Here is a 27,357-nt window from a genome sequence, read left to right on the forward strand (position 1 = left end):
ATTCATTTCCTATGGGTCGGTCATTTTTGACCGAAGACCACGAGTGTGACCACTTTTACGACCACTTAGCATGCTCGGATCATAACCTCATTTTTTTTTTTTTTGTATTCACATACCAAATGCCAGAAAAGTCACCAAGTATCACAACCTTCCGATGAAGCTGTGATTTTTTTTAAATTCAAAATAGAAAATTAGAAGTGACCGAGGACCATCAGAGGGTTAAGTCTATAATTTTTTCACCATCATCCCCTGGGAAAAAAGTAATAGTGAAGCTACTTGCATTTCATGGCTATGTTTATTTAAGAAATATTTAACATAAAATGATTTGAATAATTTGGACAATGATTCTTGGAAACGAATGTCTTTTATTTTGCATTGTGTTCATCAATGCAGTAAAACTGTACATATGGCTGGGCACAAAAAAAATAAAGGCGACAGTGACTTCTTGGCATCGTGGTTGCTCCCACATTCCAACGACCTTTGGGATAAGCACACCTTTCTACAACAGAATAACTGGAACCAGATGAAAGTCCCTGACCATCCAAAATTTAGATGAAACATCAATGCACAAATAAACCATGTCTCGACAACAGTGTCACGTAATGAGACAAACATGTGCAAGCGCTCATTCATTACATGTATCATTTTGGACCATTATTGAACATGTTCTGACAAACTATCTGTACCCTTCCCCTCATTTGGACCCTTTTACCATTATCTACATGATACAAATCCAGCATGGGATCTTTATTCTTCACTATTTAACCTTTTGTATTTGAAGCAATGATCTTGCATATAATTGACATCCATGCATCAGCATTCCTTGGCTCATGTTTTATTCAATGCTTCTTGCCACAAATCTGGCAAGGAAATGTAAAACGAAATCCTGTTCAATGATTTTTTTTGTGTGTGTTCTATCTCCCAAAGACATGTAAACAATTCATAATTCGACGACATGAATAGAGAACACTCAACTGGATTGCAAATTACGATGAGCGCTAGTGCTCTTCAATTGTGTTTCGCTATCCCTGAGAACCTTATTTATAATGAAACAAACCAACCTTCTGAATTATGCAACAAAAGTTCAGCTACAAGACGATTAAATATGTATGCTGCCTAGAGCAGGGAGGTTTCCACACAGACAATAGTGTAGTCGCCACAGAGATATTGGGAAGGGTTGTGGTATCACTAAGAGTGCCAACATCTGGCAGAGAGCAAGTAAAACGGATCCTCCGGCACTACACGGTTTAAACCAGCAAGACGTGTTCAATGAACATAACTCAACATGCCTTAAAGCAAACCGTCTCCCTCCCGACTAAATGAAGACGTTATGATCTTTGATTCCCATCATCATTTTGTATCCATGCTTAGAAGAGGAAATGTTCATGTGTATTAGAGATCTAGAGTAGCATTGTGAATCAGAAGAGGGGTGGGTCATTCAAACCAGACAAGACTTTTAAAATAAGCAGAACAATAACTTACAGTGGAACGTGAAGGGCCAAGAATTGCAAGGATTTCAGGATTCATTTGGGAAATAAATTATTTCTATTAATTTTGTTTGTTCGGCATTTCCAGTTGTTGCATCATTTTATTCTGTCACAGCTGAAAATAAAACGAGAAGAATACATGTCCTTGTATTTGATCTTGTATTTTGGCCCTAGTACTGTATTTCTCGAAAATAGTAAAATATTTGGACGACAGTTATTCAAACATTTAAGGCCACAAAGTTCAGCTACAACATCTTTCTCCATCTTTTTTGATGATGTCATATGGCATTTTTTTTCTTTTTCCTTTTTTACAAAAATATTTGCAGATACGATTGTACACATTATTCCTCCTTGCTGGAATGGGAGTGATGGCAAAGTATCCTGTCGAAAACTGGTTTTCCCCAATAAACACCAGCCACCCGTCACGCGTACGGGACTCTGGCGAGTGAGGGCCCGAGTGTTGCATAGATTTCAGGTGTGGATTTCAGTAAAGTAAGTCACAGTATTTGGAAACAATTTCACAAAATGTCGGAGGACATAAAAGAACAAACAAAACAAAACAAAAAGCAAAAATATCTGAAGTGGTCTGATGATGGTCAAACATTGGTATTATAAACATAAGGGCACAGCTGTATAAAAAAATAGCCTTTTAAGCTGAGGTTTCAAGTCTGTGGCATCAGTGCTGGGATGATTCATGCCCAAGTCACAGTGCAATGATAGGCTCCTCCCATCTACAGGAACCACGCCCCCACACTATTAGAGTTCCTCCTTCCGCTTGCCCACTTTCTCTTGGTCCCGGCCCCTGAGACTTCTCATGAAACCAGTAAAGCCAGCTTCCTGTATGGTGTAGATGGTATACACAGTGAGAAATGAATAACAGTTTATCTTATAATGTGAAAATAATCAGCACAGTGGCCTCAAAAAATATTTGAAATTTATATCAAATAAAGACAACTTAACCATTTTGCAAACAAATTATGCTAGAACTTTTCTGTCTCTGCTGGGATTTTTAGTGCATGTATGAAGTCAGTTCTTTTCAAAATCACACAGGTAATTTAAACCAAAGTAACCAGAGGTGAACTGTAGTTCATCACATTAACAGAAAGTTTCATGGAAGGCGACGTCGCGCTAGAAAAGCATATGAAATTACTCCAAACTCAGGATATCATACAACAGGATGATGTCAGGTTGTGATTCTTAATCATTTCGACTAAATATAAACAAAGTTATCCTGTGGTCCCCTTGGAAGTTTTTTGAGACCTCTTACACCGCGTCTACACCGTTGATGAGTCACATCACGCCACAACAGAAGCCGAATACACTGGATGCGACAAAGCTACCATAGCAAAAAAAATTTGTCCTTCATATGAGAAGAATCATGAGTGCTTGGAGTACATCATAATTACAATAAAAATAGTTTTCAGTCGGGATTTGTTGTGTCGCGTCATGCCGCATCCAGTGTAGACAGCATCACGGTTTATAATGGGTTCCATTGTCTTTTGTCGCATCACTGGCATTCAGTGAAGACACGGTGTTAAACCCATTAAATATTTTGCTTGAAAAGTTTGCTTGCACTTTCTCTACAATAATACAACTTAGTTTTATATCTTGTGATCCACCCACCCATTCATCCATCCTTCCATCCATCCATCTTATATTCAAATTACTCACATGAAAGATCACTTACCCCTCTTTCCCCATTGTATTTCTCGCTGAACTTCCCATAGTTGTAATAGTTGAATGTTGGGTAGCCCTCAACTCCTTCCTGTTTACACAACTCATGGTTTTGTCCCTTTGTGCAGTCCACCGCAGCATATGCAATCTGAAAGGAATTAAAGCATGATTATATTTAAATTAATGTTTTGTCATAGACTAACTACCTTTATTTCCTCGACGCATGTATCAGATCCAGTAGTATTACTATGGTAATAAGATTTGCACAAAGCTGTGGTAGCATCGATCAGGCCTTGTTAGACACATAAGAGTTCACTTTTTTCAAAGTTAAAAAGGCATGAGTTTGTGAGTTGTGCTGAATGTAGCATGTGGGGAGGAATTATGTGGCCTGATCATGGTTTTAATGAGTGCGTTTATGGCACCCTCATTATGCCATTATAATGGGATTTTGGCAATATTGCGATTAAACTTTACCTCATGTAAACACAATACTTCCCTCAAACTAATGCAATTTAAGCTCAATCATAGTAACTATACTCGCATTGAACTCTCGGGCATATAAAACTAAATCTGGCGTACACTGAACTTAATCTCAATAAACAAGCATGTTAACACCTTGATCGCATTATTACCGCTCTGACTAATGTGCGCATGTGCTCGGACGTACACGGATGTCGTGGTGTGTCATTCACACAAGTTCATTAATGTTTTTGAATGAATAATGAAACTTTTTTCTGAATTTTTTTCCTTTACTCTGAATCACTCTTGTTAGCACAACTTGCTGCGTAGTCTCTGCTCCGTATCTTCATCCAGAGGCAGTGCCAAGAAAGCGGTGCAGCGTAGACAAACCCAGTTACAGCAGCATTGCGATTTTAATCTTTGCATCAGTCAAATGTGTTTTGCATTTGATGTAAAGTAGATTAAAACAGTGGCCACTATATGCACACATGCCTACTTGTATGGTAGTTCATAATTTGTATAATGGTGGTAAAAATAACCACACCACGTAGCAAATAATCAAAGTTATAAACAAAAATTGCGTGTAAATAGGAGTGAAGAGGTTTGCTTGTGTCAAGTAAATGCAACCGGTCCTATACGACCAGCTTCTGGTTTGAATCAGGGTCTACGGAGTGGGAGGCGGAAACCCTAACAAGGACACTAAAGACCGCAGCCGCTAGCGTCAGTCGCTAGCGCACTTCTCGAGGGGAGTGAGGTTTACAAGCACAGCTCTTACTGGATCTAAACCTCACTCCTATCCGGGTCACGGCACCAAATGTAGGTTAGGCTTACTCGCCCTGCTCTGAATGGGAATCGACCCGGGGTCTCGGTCGTGCTAAAAATGCACTAAAGACCGCACCTCTTGAGGGGAGTGAGGTTTACATGCACCATTCTTATTGGCTTACTTCCATTACACTCAACCCCCTAAACCTCACTCCTATCTGGGTCACGGCACCAAATATAACCAGTACTACTCGTCCTGCTCTGAGTGGGATTCGAACCGGAGTCTCAGGCGTGCTAAAAAGGCACTAAAGACTGCAGCCGCTAATGTCACTCCCTAGCGCACTTCTTGAGGGGAGTGAGGTTTACACGCACCGCTCTTACTGGCTTACGCCCATTACACTCAACCCCCTGAACCTCACTCCTATCCGGGCCACGACACCAAATGTAACCAGTCCTACTTGTCCTGCTCTGAGCGGGATTCGAACCAGGTCTCGGGCGTGCTAAAGAGGCACTAAAGACGGCAGCCGCTAACGTCATTCGCTAACGCACTTCTTGAGGGGAGTGAGGTTCAAGGCCAATTTATACTTCTGCGTCGAGGGTACGCCGTAGTGTACGGCGTTCGCTACGCACGTAGGCGACGCCATTGTGAGCATTTATACTTCTGCGTTCAGGTCTTGGTTGCTCTGCATTACTGCTCCGAAACACTAGTTGGCGGCGGAGGGTTTTAATGTTCCACTGTGTTTAGATTCCTCGCAGCTAGGTTACTACAAGCAATAGCGACTGAAAGATAGCGGATGATGTTGGAGTTGGAGCTTATTGAGGTGGAAAAACAGTTAATTTTAGTGAAATTGCAAAAACTGAAAGGCAGAAATGAGAGAAGACGTCGGAGGAGATGGTACGTGTGGAAATGCGTGAGGTACGTGCAGAAATGCGTAGGAGGAAATGCGATGCTACCAAGCCGACAATCACCGATCTTGCGGTCCGCATCGTCGTGACGTGTAGTTACATTTTTGAAGAGGTGCGCGTCAGGCTACGGCGAAGGGTACGCGATATGGGACGCGTCTGTGCGTATGCTACGGCGTACCTACCGCGCGCACCCTACGCAGAAGTATAAATTGGCCTTTACACGCACCGCTCTTACTGGCTTACGTCCATTACACTCAATCCCTGAACCTCACTCTTATCCGGGTCACGGCACCAAATGTAACTCGTCCTGCTCTGAGCGGGATTCGACCCAGGTCTCGGGCGTGCTAAAGAGGCACTAAAGACCGCAGCCAGAGGGGAGTGAGGTTTACATGCACCGCTCTTACTGGCTTACGTACATTACACTCAACCCCTGAACCTCACTCCTATCCGGGTCACGGCACCAAATGTAAATGTACTTATCCTGCTCTGAGCGGGATTCAAACCAGGGTCTCGGGTGTGCTAAAAAGGACACTAAAGACCGCAGCTGCTAGTGTCAGTCGCTAGCATCAGTCGCTAGGACGCCTCTCGAGGGGAGTGAGGTTTACACAAACAGCTCTTACTGGCTTACGTCCATTACACTCAACCCCTGAACCTCACTCCTATCCGGGTCACGGCACCAAATGTAACTCGTCCTGCTCTGAGTGGGATTCGAACCAGGGTCTCGGGTGTGCTAAAAAGGACACTAAAGCCCGCAGCTGCTAGTGTCAGTCGCTAGCATCAGTCGCTAGGACGCCTCTCGAGGGGAGTGAGGTTTACACAAACAGCTCTTACTTGCCTATGTCTGTTACATAAACATCTCACTGCGAATAGGTCCTTAATCTGATTATTGGAAATAATGATAAATAATAGTTTTGGTCATAGTCATAGTCATTGCTTACACTTCTCAGTGCTATGCAGACCCATTGTGCCAAACTCATGGGAAGATTTACTTTCCCTAGAGAAAGCTGTATATTTGAAACATGTTTTTAATCAAACAACCCAACAACATTGATAACCATTGTGTAATGTGTGGACTGAATTGAACAATGCTTTGAGTTTTTATTGGGCTAATTTACAGCGATATAAAACACTGCTCAATAATCCATAAGGCCTCATGGCAGCACGTTTTAATCTTCTTGATGACCACTTGCTTTTACATAAACCTTCTTCTGTTATTATGGCAAAAACAATCTAGGAGGAATGACAGGAACATAAAAAAATGAAGCTGGAAGTCAAAAGCACCTAAAATCAAACTTCTTTAGCCTTTAGAGATTTAATGTGTGAAAACATAATTGTGAAATCTAACAGCACATCTGCTTTGGCACCGACTCAACTGTTTCGCTCACTGCACCCCTACTTCCTGAATTTAGCCTGCTGTTTTTTTCTCTACGGTAATGAAAAATGAGTAATATGTTCCTGTTTCAAAGCAGCATAGGAAAAAATAATATAGCAAACACCCCAACATTAAAACAAAAGTAGAGATTAAAGAGTTAGTTCACCCAAGAATGAAAATGATGTCATTAATGACTCACCCTCGTGTTGTCCCAAGCCCCTAAGTCCTCCGTTTATCTTCGGAACACAGTTTAAGATATTTTAGATTTAGTCCGAGAGCTTTCTGTCCCTCCATTTAAAATGTATGTACGGTATACTGTCCTTGTCCAAAAGGAAATAAAGACATCAAAGTTTTCATCACTGAAAATGTGGCTCGACAACAGAACCAGAAGAAAATACAATGCTGAATAAAGTCATAGTTTTTGTTATTTTTGGACCAAAATCTATTTTCGATGCTTTTAAAACATTCTAACAAACCCAATGATGGCACATGGACTACTTTGATGATGTCTTTATTTCCTTTCTGTACAAGGACAGTATACCTTACATACATTTTCAATGGAGGGACAGAAAGCTCTCGGACTAAATCTCAACTAAAATATTGGACTAAAATAACTTAAACTGTGTTCCGAAGCTCAACGGAGGTCTTACGGGCTTGGAACGTCATTAATGCGGAATGAGATCTGTTTGATTAAAACATTTTTCCAAATATCTTCCTTTGTGTTCAGCAGAACAAAACAAAAAAAACAAAAAAAAAAAAACAGAGGTTTGGAACAACATGAGGGTGAGTAAATACTGACAGAATTGTCATTTTTGGGTGAACTATCCCTTTAATGCTCAGTATATCGGAGGATGGCAGTTAGTGAAACAAACAAGTGAACCATAGATGTCTCTTGGAAAGCAGCATATTTCCATAATTTTTTCTCTGCTAAATAAAGCAGCTGTCAATGTGTATTTTAGCCCTGTCAACTGGTATTCATTTCATTTTATCACTGGTGATAGGTGAAAGTCACAGGTGAAAACAAAAAGCCCTATTTGCTTAACTCAATATTTATCTTCAAGGAAACTGTGTTTGACGTTATACGATCGCATCAGTTCAGCCGTTTCCTAATAAATTCTCCTCCCAATGAAATTGAAATGTGGTATTCTTACTCTTAGACTGAATTACTGTATGAGTTTCTGCCAATATCTTGTAGGCTACAGTCCATATATATATATATATATATATACACACACACACACACATTGTAACTGACCCCCAAAACCTTTTTCCATGTTACAAATGTTATACTCAGGGCTGTATACAGGCATGGTTTTCCAAACACAGAGAAAAAATATTTTTCTGACCTACATATGCACAATTTAAGACTTTTAAGAGGCCAAAAATGGATAAGAACTAGCTGTAAAACTGTGTCTCTCTCTTCATATCCTTCAGTTTTTTATTCTCTCTGTCTCCTTATCTTGCCCTGTCTCCTCCCCCTAAAGCTGAGCTTTGACTGATAGTATTTTCATTTTTATCTTTGGCAGTGTAGAAAGCAAACATAGGGTCAACTGATATTGAAATGTTTTATGAATAATTTTCTTAGAAAAGTTAATTTACTGAAGGTTACCAGGAAAACTAACCAAATGCATTATATTCCTTCACAATATGAACATATTTCTTATTAATCTTATGCCCAATATGATAAAAAATGGCTTTATTATACTTAACTTTATTATACACCTCTAAAAAATACAGAGGTCCAAATCAGCTGGCTACAGCCATGGTTGTAGTATGGTCCTAGTAACCAGACTTGACTTACTACAGTCCCTGACAAAAGTCTTGTCACTTGTGTACAAATTGACCTGAAGTGCCACTGATTTATTTTTCTAATGAAGATTTTTTTTTTTTTTTTTTTACACGAAATGGCTCATTTCAATTCCAACAACCTTTGCAATAAAGTTTCGGTGCAAAAAGAAACTTTCAAAAAGTATACTAATATTCACAGCTTGGTAAAGCCCATTGAGTCAATATTTGCAAAGACAGAAGTGTTGTCGCCTTGTCATTTGAGCCTTACCTGTGACAAATAATGGATCAATTAGGTCTCAGGTGTGTAATAAACAACCCCAGTACACTAGACCTCAGATTCACCCAGAAAACAGTGAAGTGTGGTGGTGGAAAAATCATGGTCTGGGGTTACATCCAGTAAGGGGGTGTGCGAGAGATCTGCAGCGTGGAAGGCAACATCAATAGTCTTAAATAACAAGAAATCTTAGCTACCTCTTATATTCCCAACCATAAAAGAGGCCAAATTCTGCAGCAAGATGGTGCTCCATCGCATACTTCCATCTCCACATCAAAGTTCCTCAAAGCGATGAAGATCAAGATGCTCCAGGATTGGCCAGCCCAGTCACCAGACATGAACACCATTGACCATATGTGGGGTAGGATGAAAGAAGGAGCATGGAAGATGAAACCAAAGAATATTGATGAACTCTGGGAGGCAAGACTGCTTTCTTTGTTATTCCTGAGGACTTCATCAATAAACTGTATGAATCCTTGCCTAACCGCATGGATTCAGTCCTTCAAGCTCATGGAAGTCATACAAGATTTTAAATTTAGACCTCACACCACCACTACTTCATTTGCTGACATATTTTTGTATTTGCAACATATTTCTGTATAGGCGACAAAACTACTGTCTTGACAAAATTTGACCTTTCTGTCTTGTTTATATGATCTTTTTTTCAGTGAAACTAATTTATTTAAGTGCATTAAACATTTGGGAGGGTTTTAGCTTTTCAGATGAGGATCAATTAGTGTTAGATCTAACACTAATTGATTAATTAAAAATCCGGTTAATAGCAGGTGATTCTACAAAAGAAATAAGCGACAAGACTTTTGTCAGGGACTGTACAGGTGAATAATCAACGCATTCTCATCCTTTAGCGTCAAATAGAACGCTATATGACAAAACGGCGCTATACTACGCACATGGCACCCATTATCGTTAATATAACACGCGCTGTGATGGGTAGGTTTAGGTGTGGGGTATAGGGTAGTCTCATATTACGACTTGGGTTCGCGTGTTATATTAACAATAAAGTAAAGTCAAGTCAAGTCAAGTCACATTTATTTATATAGCGCTTTTCACAATACAGATTGTATCAAAGCAGCTTCACACTGATAACATGAAAGTAGCACAACACAGGATCAACAACATTGCTAAACACTAAATAATCCCAACTGAGCAAGCCCAAAGCAAGGCGAAGGGGTGCCATGTGCGTAGTATAGCGCCGTTTTGTCATATAACGTTCTATGTGACGCTAAAGGATGAGAACAGGCTGGAATAATGTAAAATCTCACCTGTACTAAGTCACTAAAAACCCTTTATAAAAATACAAATATCAAAATAATTGTTTACTGCAAATACATGAAGGGAGTTATTGGTACAATTTCTTACCAATAGTCAGTCTTACCAATAGGAACCTTCTACAAGCTTTGGAATTTGAAAATGTCTGTTTTTAAATGTTAAAAGAAACTTTAGATAATAAATTATAGGCTACGTTTAACACAGTTGGTGGAATTGCCAGATGTCCCCTTAGGCATCATGAGCCGCGGAAGCGCGAATGCCCCCTTGGCGCCGGCCCTGCATCACAAACTAACTTGTTGTAACCAATCATGAGTCTCAAGAGAAGGTTATCCCAGATATTTTTCTCTTGATATGAAAAAATAGGGTACTTTTAAAATAGCGGGTGCATTATGCATATGATGTTATGATGAACTACAATATAAGCCTTTCTGCACTGACGTTCCAAGGATACTGATTTTCAGAAGGCAGTGAAAGGGAACATGGTTTGTGTAACATTAGCAACACATTATTAGCTGTTTGATAACATAGTAAAGCAAAAGGCTAATCATATTAATTACCGTTATGAGTCCGACGTTGTAAAGAGTGATACCATTGTGCAGATTTTAATTCAGTAAAGTTGATTCAGTGGAAGTGGGGCTAATTTGCATATTCATGGTTCCGCTTATGATAAATGAAGCGAGGGTGTAGAGTTCACACACAGGAGAAAAACATGTTATTGATTTAATATATCATTTTGGTGATCAAAGATGAGTTTTAATGGATACAATTATTGACTTCAGCGGGGCTTTAAGACAAAAACAATTCCCATGAAAACGAGATGCTAAAGATCTTGCTACACCAATCAAACATGATCCTCCCAGATTACAGCGTTTCATTGGAGGCTGAATGTACTTGTGATTAGTCAGTCTTTACATTGACAGGGGAAAATCGAGAGGAAAGAGATTGTACATTTGGTTGCCGGCCAATTCTGATATTGATCCTCATGTGTTGGTGGAATACCCTCCTGGCACTTGACTGATCTTGCTATAACCTCACCGATAAGCGGATGTAGGCAACATAAGACTCATGGCCTGTGAAGAAACTGAGGATTTTGTGCTTACAAGGGGTGGTTTATGAGATGGATGAGGTTAAAAAAGTAATTCACAAAGGCACCGATCCTTCTCAGACAGTAATTATCAACCTTACAGAGAAAGAGCTCAGGTCATTGTGCAAAGGAAATGAAACAGCCAGTGAGCTCATGAATATTACAGAAGAAACTGAAATAAGTTATTTCTTTTGCATTTGGTGGTATTAAGTTAAAATAGGTCAACAAAAGAACATCTGAACCAAGACTAGGATTTACACCATTAGCCCTTTTTCACAGTTGTTGTATTTAATTGGACTGCATCTGTTTAGCTTTTACTACACACACACACACACACACACAAAAATCTTTAATAGTCAGACAGGAAACAAAGTGCAAAGAGGCTTCACATTAAAAACTGGAGGCCCTGCACGGCTAGAAGGCTATTCAAGATGTTTACTAATGTACTGTACATAAAGGAAATGAACACTAATGAGGAGGATGAACAGTGGGACCAGGAAGAAATAACTGGACTAAGTGGAACCATAACCACAAACCATTCTACATACATTCTAAACAAACCTTCTTGTTTAAGTGTCAGGCTCACATTCATTTGCAAATTCATATGATCTTTTGCCGAACTGCTCTAGAATTACTTTGAAGCAAAAATGAATAAAAATCGATTAGAATGCCAGGAAAAGTCTGAAAAGCAAATCCAATCCAAACTACATCAATATGTGGTTTGAATGAAATTCAATTAAAATCAGATTTTTGAGCTTCCCTAATCCAAACGTTCTGGACCTGCCCTGCCCTTACTACTGTTGCACTAATTTATTCTAAGGAAAAGCCCTCATCCAGATTTAATTCACATTAAAGACATCACAATTACATTCTTCCTAAATGAACCCAACACAATATTACTAATATTACTAAAATATGGCAGCCCTTTATTTCATATCACAGCTAAATTCCCCTTTCAATTTCCATTTCGGTCTCTGTATACGTCTTAAAAATCATAAATAAATGCATTTTTCGGAAATGCATTTCAGCATGGGAGAAAGTTTTTTCCTTATGTGTAACTCATTTTCACTCAACCTTTCGCCATGAAGGATAGCATTCACTATGTAGTGAATAATGGATATGGTTTCATATACAGGATTTGAACTACGGAATAACTGACGACAGGCCATTGAAATATTGAAAAATGATGCATACCCAATGTGGTAATGCAGCCACAATGTGAAGCATCAGGTGTGCATTCATTTTTTAATAATTCATCGGCCTGGAGTCAATTATTCTGTTTACCATACCTCAAGATACTGGGTCACATTCACTAATAATCGCTTTGAACTTTATGTAAAATCTCCACCTAATTCACAACACATGAATTTGTTCTTAGTCTCATTCTAATGCTAGTAAATTTGGAGTATTCGAAATTAATGGCAGCTTCCGCAAGGTTAGTCATTTACGTAAAACACGACCAAACCATCTCCATATAAGGGCTTTCTGCACAACCTTTTCTGTACAGACTTTTGTCCCTCTCGTCAAATATATGCCGCTCTCGCCAGATCCTCAAGCAACACCAAGTGTGTCATTCTCAAAACCAGTTCAAACACAATAAACACCTTTTATACAGAACTAGATTACAGACCTCTCAATAGTCAGATTTTTTTTCGTAAATTTAAAATTATTTTTACTACAAGTTTTTGGTTAATTGTGATTTTTTTAAGGTGTACTGTGTAATTTGTAGTGGCAACTAGTGGTGAGGTTATGAACTGAAATCAACAGAAGTCACAGTGGCCGGCAGAAAAGATTCAGTAAAACTATGGGTGTCACGGTTCTCCAATTCCTCGATTCGATTCCATTTTCGCTTCTAGGGTCACGGTTCAATTCTCGTTTACATGCGCTTCATGAGGCACACACGCAAGGTCTCTCGCTCTTTGCCGTGCGCGCAATACGGTTTGTAGCAGTTTTTTTCTGTCTCTGCAAGCACGCTCGCTCTTGCTCACTCGTTAATAGACCCACACTAACACAGTAACAAAACAAAGATGGCTCCTGAAATAAAAAAATATCTTTTTATTAAACGGTCTGTACACTTACAAAGTTCTCAATGCTTCAGTTTGCATGTATGAACCCTCATTATGTTACTGTGTTAGTATGGGGCTATTTTGAGCCTTGTTAGTGGTATTAACTAACGATTTCTTTTTCCTTATTCTATGCCCCCACATACTAGTGTTATAATCTAAACACTTTTTAGAGATAAAACTCTTTACATTCGATTATCATGAAAACAAATCTCAGAGAACGGTTGACTAGCTACCAATGTGTTATTAGACCAAAGGTTCATTTTGCGCCGGAGTTCTCCTTTAAACAGGCTTTAAGTGTAAAATAACAAACTTGTCCTTTAATTGCTTCAAGAACAGCTATTTTACTACCTTAGTACCATGAAATCAAGTGTGAAAGCAAGTGTGAGTTTGCACAGTGTATGCATACAGGGAAAGAGAGACAGCAAGAAAAAGAAAATGTGCTTTCAATAGATAATAAAGGTAATTTAGAAGAAAAAACATTATTTGTTTATGTGGTCAGTGTCTTTGTAGGTTTTGGCTCATTTGTTTAGAGATGTGTATTTACTGAAAAATAACAGCATGATTTAAATGTTCGTCAACAAATTAGAATCAAGCATTCAACAGCCCTGTGACAAAATGTGTAAATAATGTAATGGTCTGATGCTCATGAGGTCTAATTTGCCTCTTGAGCGCAATGACTGACAGACAAAAGCACAGGTTTATGCTTGTGGGAAAATAACCTTGACTGTATTTTAAATGATGTGAAGTGGCTCACTGTTTTGGAAAAACCAGCAGATGGAGCTTCATGAACCAAGCTTTTATTCTTCAGACAAACAATATCTGTTTTTGATAATATCTTTAAGGGCGTTAGCTCAGAATTGGCTCCATTTGAATCTTGGCAAAGTGAATTTCCAACTGCAGTTCATCTGAATAACGATTATGCGCAAACTTAAGAGCTACAGGGAAATTGAAGAGGACTGACGTTGTGCCTGATGAATTATAGACATCTGCAAAACAACAATTCAACATCACTGTCTTATGGCCAATGATAAATGTCTGTAGTTAAAGCCAGGGAAATGGTTTTTACATACCCCTGAAGATTCAAAAGAGAGCCAGCTACTTTCAAAGAAGTTTCGGGAGAAAGAGGAAAGATTTAGAGCGCAAATCTAAAAGGGGTTGGTTTGACATAACTTCATTATTCATAGGTGTGGTTTGGGCGTAACGGAAATAAACCAATAAGAGCGTCATATCACATTCCCTTTAAGAGCGTGAAGAACGAGGTGCTCTCGTTCCATGGCGCAATACTATTTTAACGGCACATTTACCAGACGCACTTCAGCATCGGTTCACACCCGAGGAGATCGATGTTCTCGTCAGGGCCGTGAAAGAAAGAGATGGGACATTGGGGATGGGACAAACCCACCCAAATTAGCTTCGGTTAAACATGCATCAGCATCAGGCCATTACATTATTTACACATTTTGTCACAGGGCTGTTGAATGCTTGATTCTAATTTGTTGACAAACATTTAAATCATGCTGTTATTTTTCTCTAAACAAATGAACCAAAACCTACAAAGACACTGACCACATAAACAAATAATGTATTTCCTTCTAAATTACCTTTATTATCTATGGAAAGCACACTTTCTTTTTCTTGCTGTCTCTCTTTCCCTGTATGCATTCACTCTGCAAACTCACACTTGCACATAGATGAAAACATACACGCACTCAGAAATTAGTCGTCAGTGCTGCCCTGTGATCAACTTTTTCAGCAAAACTATGAAAAAAAGGACATGATTTCATGGTACTAACTAGGTAGTAACATAGCTGTTCAGAAAACCCACATAAACTCGTTAGTCAGCTAGAAAAAATAACTCGCTAAATATATACACCATATTACATATGCATTATAATCTTAATGTTCTTCAATATTTAATGCATATTTGAATAAACATGGCAAGTTTTTATGATTTCATATAATCTTCTTATTATAAAAATAAATAAAAGTGTAATTTAAGTGTTTGTATAGCTACAAAACAGTTCATTATTGCCTTCATATTAGGTTAATGAAGCCTAGTAGGCTACAACTAAACTCCCATAGTTCACAGCATTAGTTAAGAGATTTGATTTCCTTGAGAAAATTTGCCATTTATTGTAACTGACATCCAAAATAATCAATATTGAATCGAAATCGAAATCTAATCGAATTGCAAGCTTGTGAATCGAAATCTAATCGAATTGTGAAATTTGTGTCAACATATACATATACCCAGCCCTAATAATAATGGGTTAAAACTTTACAGGTTTGATTAATTAACATTAGTTTATGCAGTAGGTACATATATACACTACTTTCCAAAAGTGTTAGGTCCATAGGATTCTTTTTAAAGAAATTTTTACGCAGCAAGAATGCATTACATTGATCAAAAGGTGATAGTAAAGACATTTATAATGGTGGTACAACTTTTTTGTGTCTTTTGAACTTTCTAATCACCAAATACATCAAAGAAAATCATGTATCATGGTTTCCAAAAAATATTACGCAACCCAATGATTTTAAATATTGAGAATAAGAAGAAATGTTTCTTGAGCACTAAATCGGCATATTAGAATGATTTCTGAAGGATCACGTGACAGCTTTTCCATCACAGGAATAAATTACATTTTAAAATATTTTATATTGTAATAATATTTCACAATATTACTGTTTTACTGTATTCAGGACCAAATAAATTCAGCCTTGATAAGCATAGAGACTTTAATCTTACCGACCCCACACTTTTGAACGGTAGTCTATATTCATAAATAAACAAAACAGATGCTGTAGAAATGTTGTTCATTGTCATTTCATGTTAGCTTCTTGACTACACGATGTAAATGTACATTACCTGTTAATGTACAGTATATTCAACTGCTACCAAATAATGGCAGAATAACAGTACGAAGGTGCGGGTTTGATTCCCAACACTGGCAGGAAATGAATGAGGTGCCCTTGAGCAAAGCACCAACCCAATCAATGGCTGACCACTGCTCTCTCTGTGAGTGTGTGTTCATGTTTTTCTATCCTGGAAGGGACTTAAACCCAAATTCACACATAAATCATACAGAATGAGTTTAAAAAAAAAAAATAAACTGCAGAAAGGGTTCTGTGATGGGTATGTTTAGGGGTAGGGTTAGGGAAGAGGGAATAGAATATACATTTTGTACAGTATAAAAACCATTTTGCCTATGGAGAGTCCCCACCAGACGTGTGTGTGTGTGAGCGAGAGTGTGTTCACTACTCACTGCTCCTAATGTCAGTGCACAAAATTGGATGTATTAAATGCAGAGGACAAATTCCGAGTATGCGTCACCATACTTGCCCTTCACGTCATTTCACTTTTTTTGATCGCACATTATTTTACAGTATGTACTTACAGTTACTAGGGATGGGTATCGTAACAAAATGTTCGATACCGATACCTTGACTTCGATACCGGTTCCTGAATGATACTTTTTTCGATACCAATTTTATGTAACCAGTTAACAATATAATATTACCTACATTTTTTTTTCAGTTTGACTTTTTCACACTCTTATTTTGAGTATGTAAAAAAGCACCAATGCTAAAGTTTTCTATGTTTCCTAATCATTGAACAACATGTATACTTTACTTCAATGAGCTCATTGTTTCTTCCTTATCTTAATGCATTGTTTAACAATGAAACTGAATGAAAATTAATTGAAATGCATTACACTGTCATCACTTCTGATAACAGATCACTCTAAATTGTAATTTAGAAACATTGACTTTCTGTAAAGCTGCTTTGAAACGATATGTATTGTGAAAAATGCTATACAAATAAATGTGAATTAAATTAAATATAGGCTTCTGGGGGGCGGGATATATGCCTTACACTCAGCACACATGAAAGCACTGGCCTAAAAGTAGCCTAATGATTATGGATGTGTCGGGAAACAACAGCAATAATATATTTTAATTGTTTATTAATGAACAAGTGTTTAATAAGTGTGCTGGCTGCAAATATGATTATGGTGATGCTCGTCATTCCTGCAGTAGTGAATGTGCCAATATTAGGTAATCAAACTACTTATTTCTAAATGTTTTGTTTAAAAGTAGACATATTTTGGCCTATTTCTCATGTCTATGAGGCAAGTATCCTATATACTGAGTTTCGGTTTATTTGTGACGCGCTCCAGTTCTTGTAGTCGAAGAGGGATAATCGTTTCTACTCTCAAGTGTGCCTCAGTGCCTTATCAAATTTACCTTGTTACCTGTCTTGGCGGCAATTATCTTGTCGAAAATATTGCATCGCGTGCTTCTGGCGTCGAGTCTGGCACATACTGTACACTTTGGATCATTTCCACATATTTTCGATCTATCTGGGTTGGGACGCTTGCACGCACACACACAACAGTCTCACGTGCGACGAGCTACGCCTCTGGGCAGCCGCGTAAACTAGTGTTGCATGCTTATTGTTTCACTGACGTTGACGAGATTAACCACTTAGGTACCGAAATTTGGTACCGAAAAACAAGACATGTTTCGATACTAGGTAGTACCGAGGCAATTCGGTCAGTACCTAAAAAGTACCGAATTCGGTACCCAGCCCTACAGTGTACTTCCCAAATGAAGTACTAGGTAATATAAGATAACTACATGGTTTAAGGTTAGGTTTAGGGGTTGGTGCATGGTTGGTATCTAGTAATTGTAACAACTATAGCAAGTACATAGAATGAGGAACAGGACTTTATTTTACACTCTTGTTTTGTTCCTCATAGTATGTACTAGTTACAGTAAAATAAAGTGCTACCACTTTTTTCCAATTTGTATTGGACTTGAATGTCCAAATACAATTCCCCCACAACGCCACAGGTACCAACCCCTTTAAACATGCAAGGGTAAAAGAAGCTAAAAGTCTGACAAACATGGCTAAGACAGCATAACTACAATAGCTACACACTACAATACAGATATCGACAGAGGAAAAGTATAACGAGTGAGGTTTGAAGGTTGACTGCATCAGACAGCAAAGGGACTCTGACATTCAAGTCCTTGAGAATGTTTTGGAGATGAAAAGAGATTAAATTCTGGGATGTGTGAAGGCTGTCTGAATGAGAGAGAGAGAACCTGATTGCGCTTGACAGAACCTGGTAGTCATTTGAAAGCGTTTGTTATTTAGAGTGTCTGGAAATCTCCTTAATGGCACTGAGCCTCACCTTGCGGTCCTCTTTGAACAGCTCGGCCGCTGTGGTGAAATGAGGGACGGCATTCTTGCAGTGTGGACACCCTGGGGAAAACAGTAAGATATAAGTATTCATCGAGCTGTCTCACCTCATAATGCAGAGAACAAACAGCAAGAGGTGATATATCCCAGCATACACAAATAGAGATGAATGCTAAAGCGAAAGAACAGAAGAAAAATGACTGAAGTCTTTAAAAATAAAGATATTACTCGCATGACTAACTTAAGCCAAACAAATACAACTGAGTGTAGCAGGTTAAAATGAAATTCATCTTAATTTGCTTTACTACTCGCATAGGCCCAACGGTGGCTTTCCTGAGGCAATGCATGTCCATCAAACTGTCTAAAGAATAGGCAAGAGTTTCTACCCACATAACTTTCATTTCCATCATATCCTTGCAAGGTGGCTTTGAAGCTGACGGTGTTATTATTATGAATTATGCATGGCATTTTGTGTTGCATGTTTCAAACAAACAACTTCCATCCATAAACTGCCGCCTAAAGCTAAAAACAACGTCAAATTTACCGTGCTAGTTTAGGTTTGTCATGCAATCTTGTTTGCACACATTTGTGCTATTTTACATTTTTAAATGAACGTTATTCAAGTTGACTTTTAAATGGGAGTTAATGGCACGGTCATAATTTGCAGGGCAGCAAACAAAGGTCTATTTGTGTGAGGAACAAGGAGTCTAATTTAAGACACATGGGGGTCATTATAAATAATGGAGCATAAAGTTGTGTACCTCCAGTTTTGGCTCATGTTGCCATTATATGGAGAAGAAAGGCCGGGCAGGCCTCCAGACTCACGCAAGGTCGATGCGAGTCTGACTCAGTGCCCAGATAGATACGCTAATCAAGAGCTCAAAGCGTGGGCAGAAGCTGTACTTAAAATAACAGAGCATAATCATTTTTCATCATATGCAGGAAATGTTTTTGGGAGCGTTTCAATCGACTCCATTTCAGTAGTAAGTGCACTGCCCTTCTAGGTCAAAACATGAAACTTTTACTCCCTAGAAATTGTGTGCAGACTTGACATTGACATCTGACATTCTGGAAGTGGATTGTGAGAACTAAAGCCCTCGAGTCTGCTTGATACCCCCTGATAAGAACATCTCATTTCAACTATCATGCTCGCTCCGAAGTGTTACCACTGTTATCAGGGTCGCTAGATGATATTTAAACCTTCAGTGTGTACAAATGCAAAGTCCTGCCCTATCATTAACCAGAAAGTTGCTTCTATAGCAATCCAGACTGCCATCAAATTCACCAGAACAAAGCAACACTGAAACACTCAGTAAAGCTCTTGTCTTAATTGGCACTATTCACACCATAATTTGTGCTACTAATCAGTCTTTAATACCCAAAACAAAAGCTACTTTAGTTCTTTTTGTTTGCATTACACTTCTTAAAAAAAGCTGTAGTTAAAGGATCCAGTGAGACTGAGAGTTCAGTACAATACAGTCTAATGTTAAATAAATATGCCATTGTTCATTGAATACACATGTTACACGCCTCCGTTATGATAACAAAAATGGCATTTTAATTTGAAATTGTGTTCTCAAACGTGTGTAAAACCAATACTAATTCTGCACAGATTGAAAAAAGGCCAATGACTGATGCAAATTCAGCACAAAAGAGCAGAGTCTGATTTCTATACATTCATTGGCAAAAAAGATGCCAGATTTACTAAACAGGGCAGATTAGCATGAAAATACAATCCCATAAAAGCATTGATGGGAGTGGAAAGTTCTGCGCGTGATCTATTGACGAACATTTGTATTCTGGACAAATGTGGGCAAAATAGTTTTGATTTATTTTTAAAAAAAATACTTCCCTTGATCTGAGCGGTCCAAGACTTGGCTACTTTTCCCAAGTTTGCCTCCTGAACACACACATTTTTTACTCAATTCTACAATGTTAAGTGGGTGAAAAAAAAAAACCTCCTTAATCTTGTATTTGGGTCAAAAATGGGCACCCATAGAAATGAATGGGAAAAACTGTAATTTAGAGCATTCTAAAATAAGCCAAAATAAGACACCAGGTGACAGCAAAGTCACTTCATCTTTAGGTTTTAGCTCTAAGAACTTACTGGAATGATATTTTAATGTAGTTAAAAATAATTTAAAAATAAAACACAAAAATAAGCATAATTTACATGGTAATTTTTGAAGTAAATAAATTAAAAATCCCCCCCCCCCCCCCCCAAAAAAACAAAAAAAACAGCATAAATGGATAGACAAAACTTTATCGAAGACAGTGATATAACATTTATAATAAATAAAAATTAGGATAACACCTGAGTCCTCTGTGTCCACATTTGTCCACAATTACAAGATTATTGAGAACTGCATTAATCAAGTAAACAAGTACTATAAGTAAATATCATATCATACAGAAAAAAGGACCATTATGGGTTTTTTATATTCTGACATTATTTTCATGACAAATTTAGCACATTTCCGTAACATTTAGATGTACATAATCAAGTATAGAAATTATTAGCCAAGTACACCACAAAACAGAATGACCTGCACAAATGCTAATTCGGAACCTCATATTAGCATACTACTTTTACTATTTCTGCCATAGAAAATACCAGTAGTATTCTAGCATGCACATTTCAGCGACGATTTTTTGCTTTAGTTCATCTTGGAGCAAACGTGCATCAAATCACAAGACCAGTCTCCCTGACAATTGCGGTAATCTTGAGATTTGTTTACACAAAAACTCAACATAGCAACACTACAATTCTTGACAACATGTCAACAAACAACATGAAGGAAGAAAAGAAGAAAATGAGCCGAATGCCAATAAGGAGGAGACCGTATTGGGAGAGACGTGGGCAGCATTTTGATGTTTTGCTTTTGGCTCCTGCTTCCCACTGTCTAGCCTTCCTCTTACATTTGCATTGGCTGTTGTTGCTCATCGCAGCTCTTAAGCTAGTGCCAACCCGACGATCTGGTTGGCCAGATTTCTAAACAGTTTGAAAAGTATTGTAGTATCTACGCAAATTGGAAGTGTGTCACAACAATTTGGCTACAATCTAGTGCTTTTTGTCACAGATCTACATATAAAAAAGCAACAAGCTTCAGTCTTGACATATTGCAACTGCCTTAAAATATTATACTATTATAATTATTTACAATTTTTAATGGTACAAAATAATTTTCATTTACAGTCATGAAAACTGGGGCGTTTTAATTTCTTTCTATGCCTTTTTTCCTTGCCATGGTCACCATTTTCTTGTTTATTGAGGGGTTTTTGTAAGGCACTATTCTTTGTAAAGCTGCTATGGAACAATATATAACATGTAAATGCACTATATAACTTTTAAACTGTGTTCGACTTCACAAATAACAGAGAAAGTAATTCATCTCCATTTCCAAGGTTTTTGCCATTTCTGAAACGTACAAACATCCTTTAAAACTATTACAGTATGGCCTATTATGAATATTTGAAACATTGTAAAATATTTTATGCAGGAAGCAATAGTGTCATTTGGCAGATGTTACGCCACCTGCACATTTCAGTGCTCTGTATAATTGCCGTCACACAGTGTTTTAGGAGGATGCTACAAAAAACGCTTCATAATTTTAAAAGGTTTAGAAGGCTGGATACGTGCTTCGAGACAGAAACTACAGCTGTGGGATTATTGTAAAAACAGAAGGCTTACATGGAGCATAGAACATGACCAAGGCATGTTTCTTCTTTTTCAGAGATTCCCTGAAATCCTCGGCTCCCAGGTGGCTCACGCTGGACGGCATCTCCTCCCACGACTTCTCTGGAGGAGGTGGGGCCTGGGGACTGAGAGAGAGAGAGAGAGGTAAGCTTTTAGGCTGAGATCTCTCAACTATAAAACTCACAGCCAAGTTAGGTCATTATATAATAATAACTATACACATTTGTATTATCAATTTAATATACTGAATGAAAAGCTGATGTAATTAGACTTGCACCTGTGAATTTAATGAAACTGCATGGCTCCAAAAGCATTTAGACACTTATGGCACAGAATTACACGTAAAATAAGTGCTGAAGTGATGACGTCACTTTGTAGGACAACTCGGAAGTTAGTGGCGCATGGGTTCCCTCGATCGAAAAGCTATGCATTTTCCCCATAGACTTTTGGAAAATCGCAAAAAATGAGATCTGTGTTCTACGGCGAGTTATGACCCTTACACGTTTTGTCTATCAAGATAATATTTACAAGTTAATGCAAAATTTATACATTTTGAAGCTATAGATATAAAGTTTTTTAAAAACACAAGCAGACACAAACACAATAAAGTTAAAAAAAAACACAAGCAGGTTATAGCTTGGTTATATATCAAAAACAAATTAAGGTTTTTGATGAAAACATTCCAGGATTTTTCTCCATATAATGCACTTTACTGGTAACCAAACAGTTCAAGGACCAAAATACAGTTTCAGTGCAAACTGTTCAAAGGGCTTTAAACGATTCCAGACTCATTCAAGATTCAAAATGAACAAATCTTTTCCCGAGTCAACTCGTTCATTTTGTTCATTTTGATAAATGAGTTCGAACAGGAGACTCATGAATGCACATTACAGAACTTGAGCAAGGCAACCATTTGAGCTTATAAAACTTAAACTTTTTTTGTTTTAAATGAGCGAAACGCTTGATAAGACTTTAAAGCCCAGATCATCAAAAAAATCATTTAAAGCCCTTGAACAGTTTGCAGTTTGCACTGAAACTGTCTTTTGGACCTTGAACCGTTTTGGTCCCATTGAAGTCCATTATATGGAGAAAAATCCTGGAATGTTTTCATCAAAAACCTTAATTTTTTTTTCGACTGAAGAAAGAATGAAATGGACATCTTGGATGACATGGGGGTGAGTAAATTATCAGCAAAAGTTTTTTTTAAAAGTGAACTTCTCTTTTAAGTACGGAGTAATAATAAGTATCTCATGTACTTACTATAGGGCAAGGGTTAGGATGTTTAGTGTTTAGAGTCAGTTGAATGGAATTATGCATAATTTATAGTTATTACAATAATATTAATAACAACAACATGTAACGTGTGTGACAAGGACACTGTAAAATAAAGTGTTTTCAAAAATTATAATAATGAATAATTGGAGCGATTCCAAGAAGAGGGTCCTCGCACCATCTGCTCAGGCCTTAAATAGTGTATTTTTACAACACATTTACATTACCGCTTTGGGGTTAGTAAGATTTTTTTTTTTTTTAAATAAATTAATACTTTTACTTTAATACTATTCAGCATAGATGAATTAAATTGCTAAAAAGTGAATGTAAAGACTTTCACATCGATACAATGACGTTTTCCATTTCAAATAAATTCTGTTCTTTTGAACTCTATATTTGATCACAGAATCACAGTTTCCTCAAAAATATTAAGCAGTACAACACTGCTAATAATAATAAAACATGTTTCTTGATCAGAAAATCTGCATATTAGAATAAATGCAGCTGTTGTGAACATGAGAGACTTCTTTAAAAAAAAAAAAAAAAACATTAATTACATCTTACTGACCCCAAACCTTCGAAGTTAGTGTATTTTTGTGATAATCATTGTGGTTATTGAATGCAATGACAATATAATTTTTGAGTGCATTTTACTAAGAGCACTGTACAAGCAGAAAATTTAGGAGCACACCTTAAATAGACCTGCAAACATTCCCATTTCCCCCCAATATAACCGTTTTACTGTCAAATGCTTTGGTAATAAATAGACTTAACTGACAGAAATTACAATGAACCGTTTTATTTTAAGTTCACAAGGATATCACTGCAGTACAAGAACCAAAGCTTAACAAATGAACATCCATAGATGCAAATAAAGCATGTGGTCACCATTGATCATGAATGAGAGATAAGTGGCATCCTTATTCTTCTCATGGGTCTTCTGTTTGGGCGAGTCTGCACATGCTGTGTCGTTGCTGTATGCAGGATTTAATTTTACGCCATTCTTTTTTAACAACTCAATTTGTCACTTGAATTTGATGAATGGTAATTCCTCCTTAGCTATGAAATACGCTGTGTTAAATTTCACTATCATCTGCTGACTGAATGTTAGCTTCCTGCCTGTGAAATGCTGATGAAGTGGCGATGCGGTTTCATTAATGTCTCCGTCTCGGCATATTTTATGATTCAAGCTGCTCTTGTGTGCAGCGCCGCCGCTCCCACCACGCGCTGTGCGTAGAGCACCAAATGCAGAGGGGGCATCAAAAATAGCCTAATGAAAAATCAACAATCATATAGTCATAATAATTCATTATAATGCCGATATTATTTCAGTATAGAAATATTATTAGAGATGTATATAACAAAACAGGTGGAACAAGAGTATTTAATTGCTCTAATAAGTAACGATGGTGCCGCCGCTGCCTCAGTGGTCCGTTGGATTGCGCGTTAAAAAGTTCAAGTAAACGTTCAAGTTAAAGGGCATCATAAACGAATTATGCTAACTGTACGTTCATACTGGCGCCGACTTGAGCTTCCAAAGCGGCAGGAAGTCATTCATTTTCAATGGAAGCTGTTTTCTCTCAGCTGCAAGGAGTGTCAAATCCATCGGTGGCGCGTTTTGGGCGTTTTTAGCGTTTTGAGCGTCAATCAGAAAGTTGAAAGAAGCTCAACTTTATGGTAATGAGCTGTGACGTGGTTCAGCGGCAAAACGCCAGCAACCAATCAGAATATAGACGTCCTTCACGCTGGCTGATTCCGGAGAAATATCCAATGTAAACTTTGCAAATATTAATAAGCCAAGTAAACTCCCTCAACCATTCATGTCAGAAATATTGTTGTCTTGCCTTTTACACCAGAATGGCTTGTTCTGACTTTATCTGATTTTTCCTTGTCAGCAAATTGTTGCTGTAGTCCTGGCTTTGGTGAGAAAAATGTGTCGATAGCCCTGTCCCAAATTAGACCCTTAACACTCGCGATCTTCCTACGAGTCCGCACTTTCATGACATAATGGCACTTTGGCCGCCGGGAAGAAGTCTGCTGCAGAGTTTGCACCAGTGCGGGTTTGGCAATAGTGTGCATCAAGGGCACATATTGACCACAAAGGGGGCATGTGCAAACACTGAAACCTAAAATTGCAAAAGGGACAGCCTACATTCTCGCGGACTTCACAATCACGCGCATTGCGGCAGGCACTGTAAGTCTAAAAGACTGTGAGTGCATATGAAGTGTGCCATTTGGGACAGGGCCAATGGTTTGCTTCGCCATTTTTGATTGATCTGTGACGTTGGATGCAATGACAGCGAGACACACCAAGGACTCGTGACCCGCACAGTTGGCTAATCGCTCGCTCCCTACTCGTTTTTCAACATGAAATAAAAAGAAATCCAAACCCAAAAAGTTGCAAAAAAGGCTTGTACTGTCTCAAAAAATGGTTGGAGTCTGAAGCCATGAATATGCATGTCACTTAAAAACATTAAACATGAATACACTTCAGGACTAAAGAAAATATAAACTCGTGCTCTCCTGACTTCCCATGTCCCATGGTTTAACCAAATTGCATGTCTTACTCTTCAAGTCTGAAGTAATACTATGAGACTGACATCAGGCTTGACCCTGGCATTCTGGGACCTGTGAGATGGCATAGTCATGCACTTCAACTCAAAGTCGACACCCGCACAGCAGGACGGCTCCAGGATCACAGCAAGGGCAAGCTCTTCCACTGAGAGGTCAGTTTAGCAGTGATTGATTGAATTCAAGCTCCGTTGAACACTCCAAAAAGTCAAGGGAGGCAGCAGTGCAAAAGTAAATTCTCAGGCTCCCAGTCCACATGCAGGCCACTCTTTCGAATCAGTCAGTGTGTGTTTTTGAGAGCATGTTCCCATTGACTGAACCCCTGTCAGTTACGTGGCCCACTTAGTGTGAAGTTTAGTAATGCGTGAAAAACATCCAGGTCAAATGTGTATGACCCTTTCAAACATTTCTGCACCATCTCATTGAAAAGATACACCCCCCCCCCCCCCAAAAAAAAAAAAAAGTCTAGCACTTGTTTTAACATTCAGTTACCACTTTAAAGGTGCATTGCGCAAATCTGAGTTTTTGCAGAACTATGCCCCCTCTGGTGACAAGCGAAACTGCAACCAGAGGTGTGCACGCTCATGGACCACACGCACACGCATGCTAGCACGAGCTGTTCATAACCACAGGAGCATCAGCTGCACACATCTTTTGTTACAGTCATAATGTCTTCAGAGGTAATAAAGTTATAAATCTGCGAGTCATTTTAAATATATGAAAGGCATTTGAGTAAATTACACACTTATGTGTGAGGGGAAAACACGGGTAGTAGAAGACTTCGATTTTTGTTTCCATCTATCTCCATGTTGAACTGTTTTATGTGCTTACTGTATCCACTTATGATTGTATTATTATGGAAACAAGTTCATAACCAATATAAGTTATTACTTTGTATAGGATCCCGTTTGAGCCCTAGAGCAGACGGAGATCTCTCCATTTGTTGAAAGCCTTCCCGATGTTAACTCGTCTTATTCCGACGCCTGGCACTAGACACAAGTTTTATTTTCTTTGCCTTACGTGGAGTTTTGCAGTTTGGAATGAAATACAAGCCGGTGTCTTTGAGTCCATCCTCTACTTTTGTCGAAAGTTGACTAAAGTTTTGTTGCTCGAGTTGTCTTCGCTGAGACGGAGAATGGCGGCGAATACACAAACCTGCCAGACATAGCCAGGTGAGCGTGAACGCGCATGACGTCACGCCCAGTCTCAAGTTCGAGCCCGAATCCCTCTTATTTATTTTACTGTACAGGATTATAGAGGCAATTGCAGTGATCAGAGAAGGGCTCAATCAGCCCATTAGGCAATCATGTATGGGTTACAAAAACTAGTATTTTTAACATGAAATGTTGGGCAATGCACCTTTAACATATAAAACAAAACCACAAAGTGGGTGCTTGGAAACATTTTTAGTATTTATAATGGAACTTCCTGACTATTTATAGAGTT

General features: G+C 38.3%; 1 protein-coding gene across 1 annotated transcript in view; it reads right to left on the reverse strand.

The window, feature by feature from the left end:
* Nucleotides 1-345: 345 nt before the first annotated feature.
* The window catches only part of pdia5 (protein disulfide isomerase family A, member 5), a 74,038-nt gene continuing 47,026 nt past the window's right edge, over nucleotides 346-27,357 (reverse strand). Inside the window, exons 14-17 of the mRNA XM_039683020.2 lie at nucleotides 22,063-22,193; nucleotides 18,364-18,434; nucleotides 3,175-3,309; nucleotides 346-2,324 (exon numbers count right to left, since the gene is read on the reverse strand). Of these exons, the coding sequence (XP_039538954.2) occupies nucleotides 2,244-2,324; nucleotides 3,175-3,309; nucleotides 18,364-18,434; nucleotides 22,063-22,193 (418 nt within the window). The 3' untranslated portion in view covers nucleotides 346-2,243. The remainder of the gene's footprint in view (nucleotides 2,325-3,174; nucleotides 3,310-18,363; nucleotides 18,435-22,062; nucleotides 22,194-27,357) is intronic.

This window comes from Pimephales promelas, chromosome 7, assembly GCF_988280905.1.
Source record: "Pimephales promelas chromosome 7, fPimPro1.hap1.1, whole genome shotgun sequence".
NCBI lineage: Eukaryota > Metazoa > Chordata > Actinopteri > Cypriniformes > Leuciscidae > Pimephales > Pimephales promelas.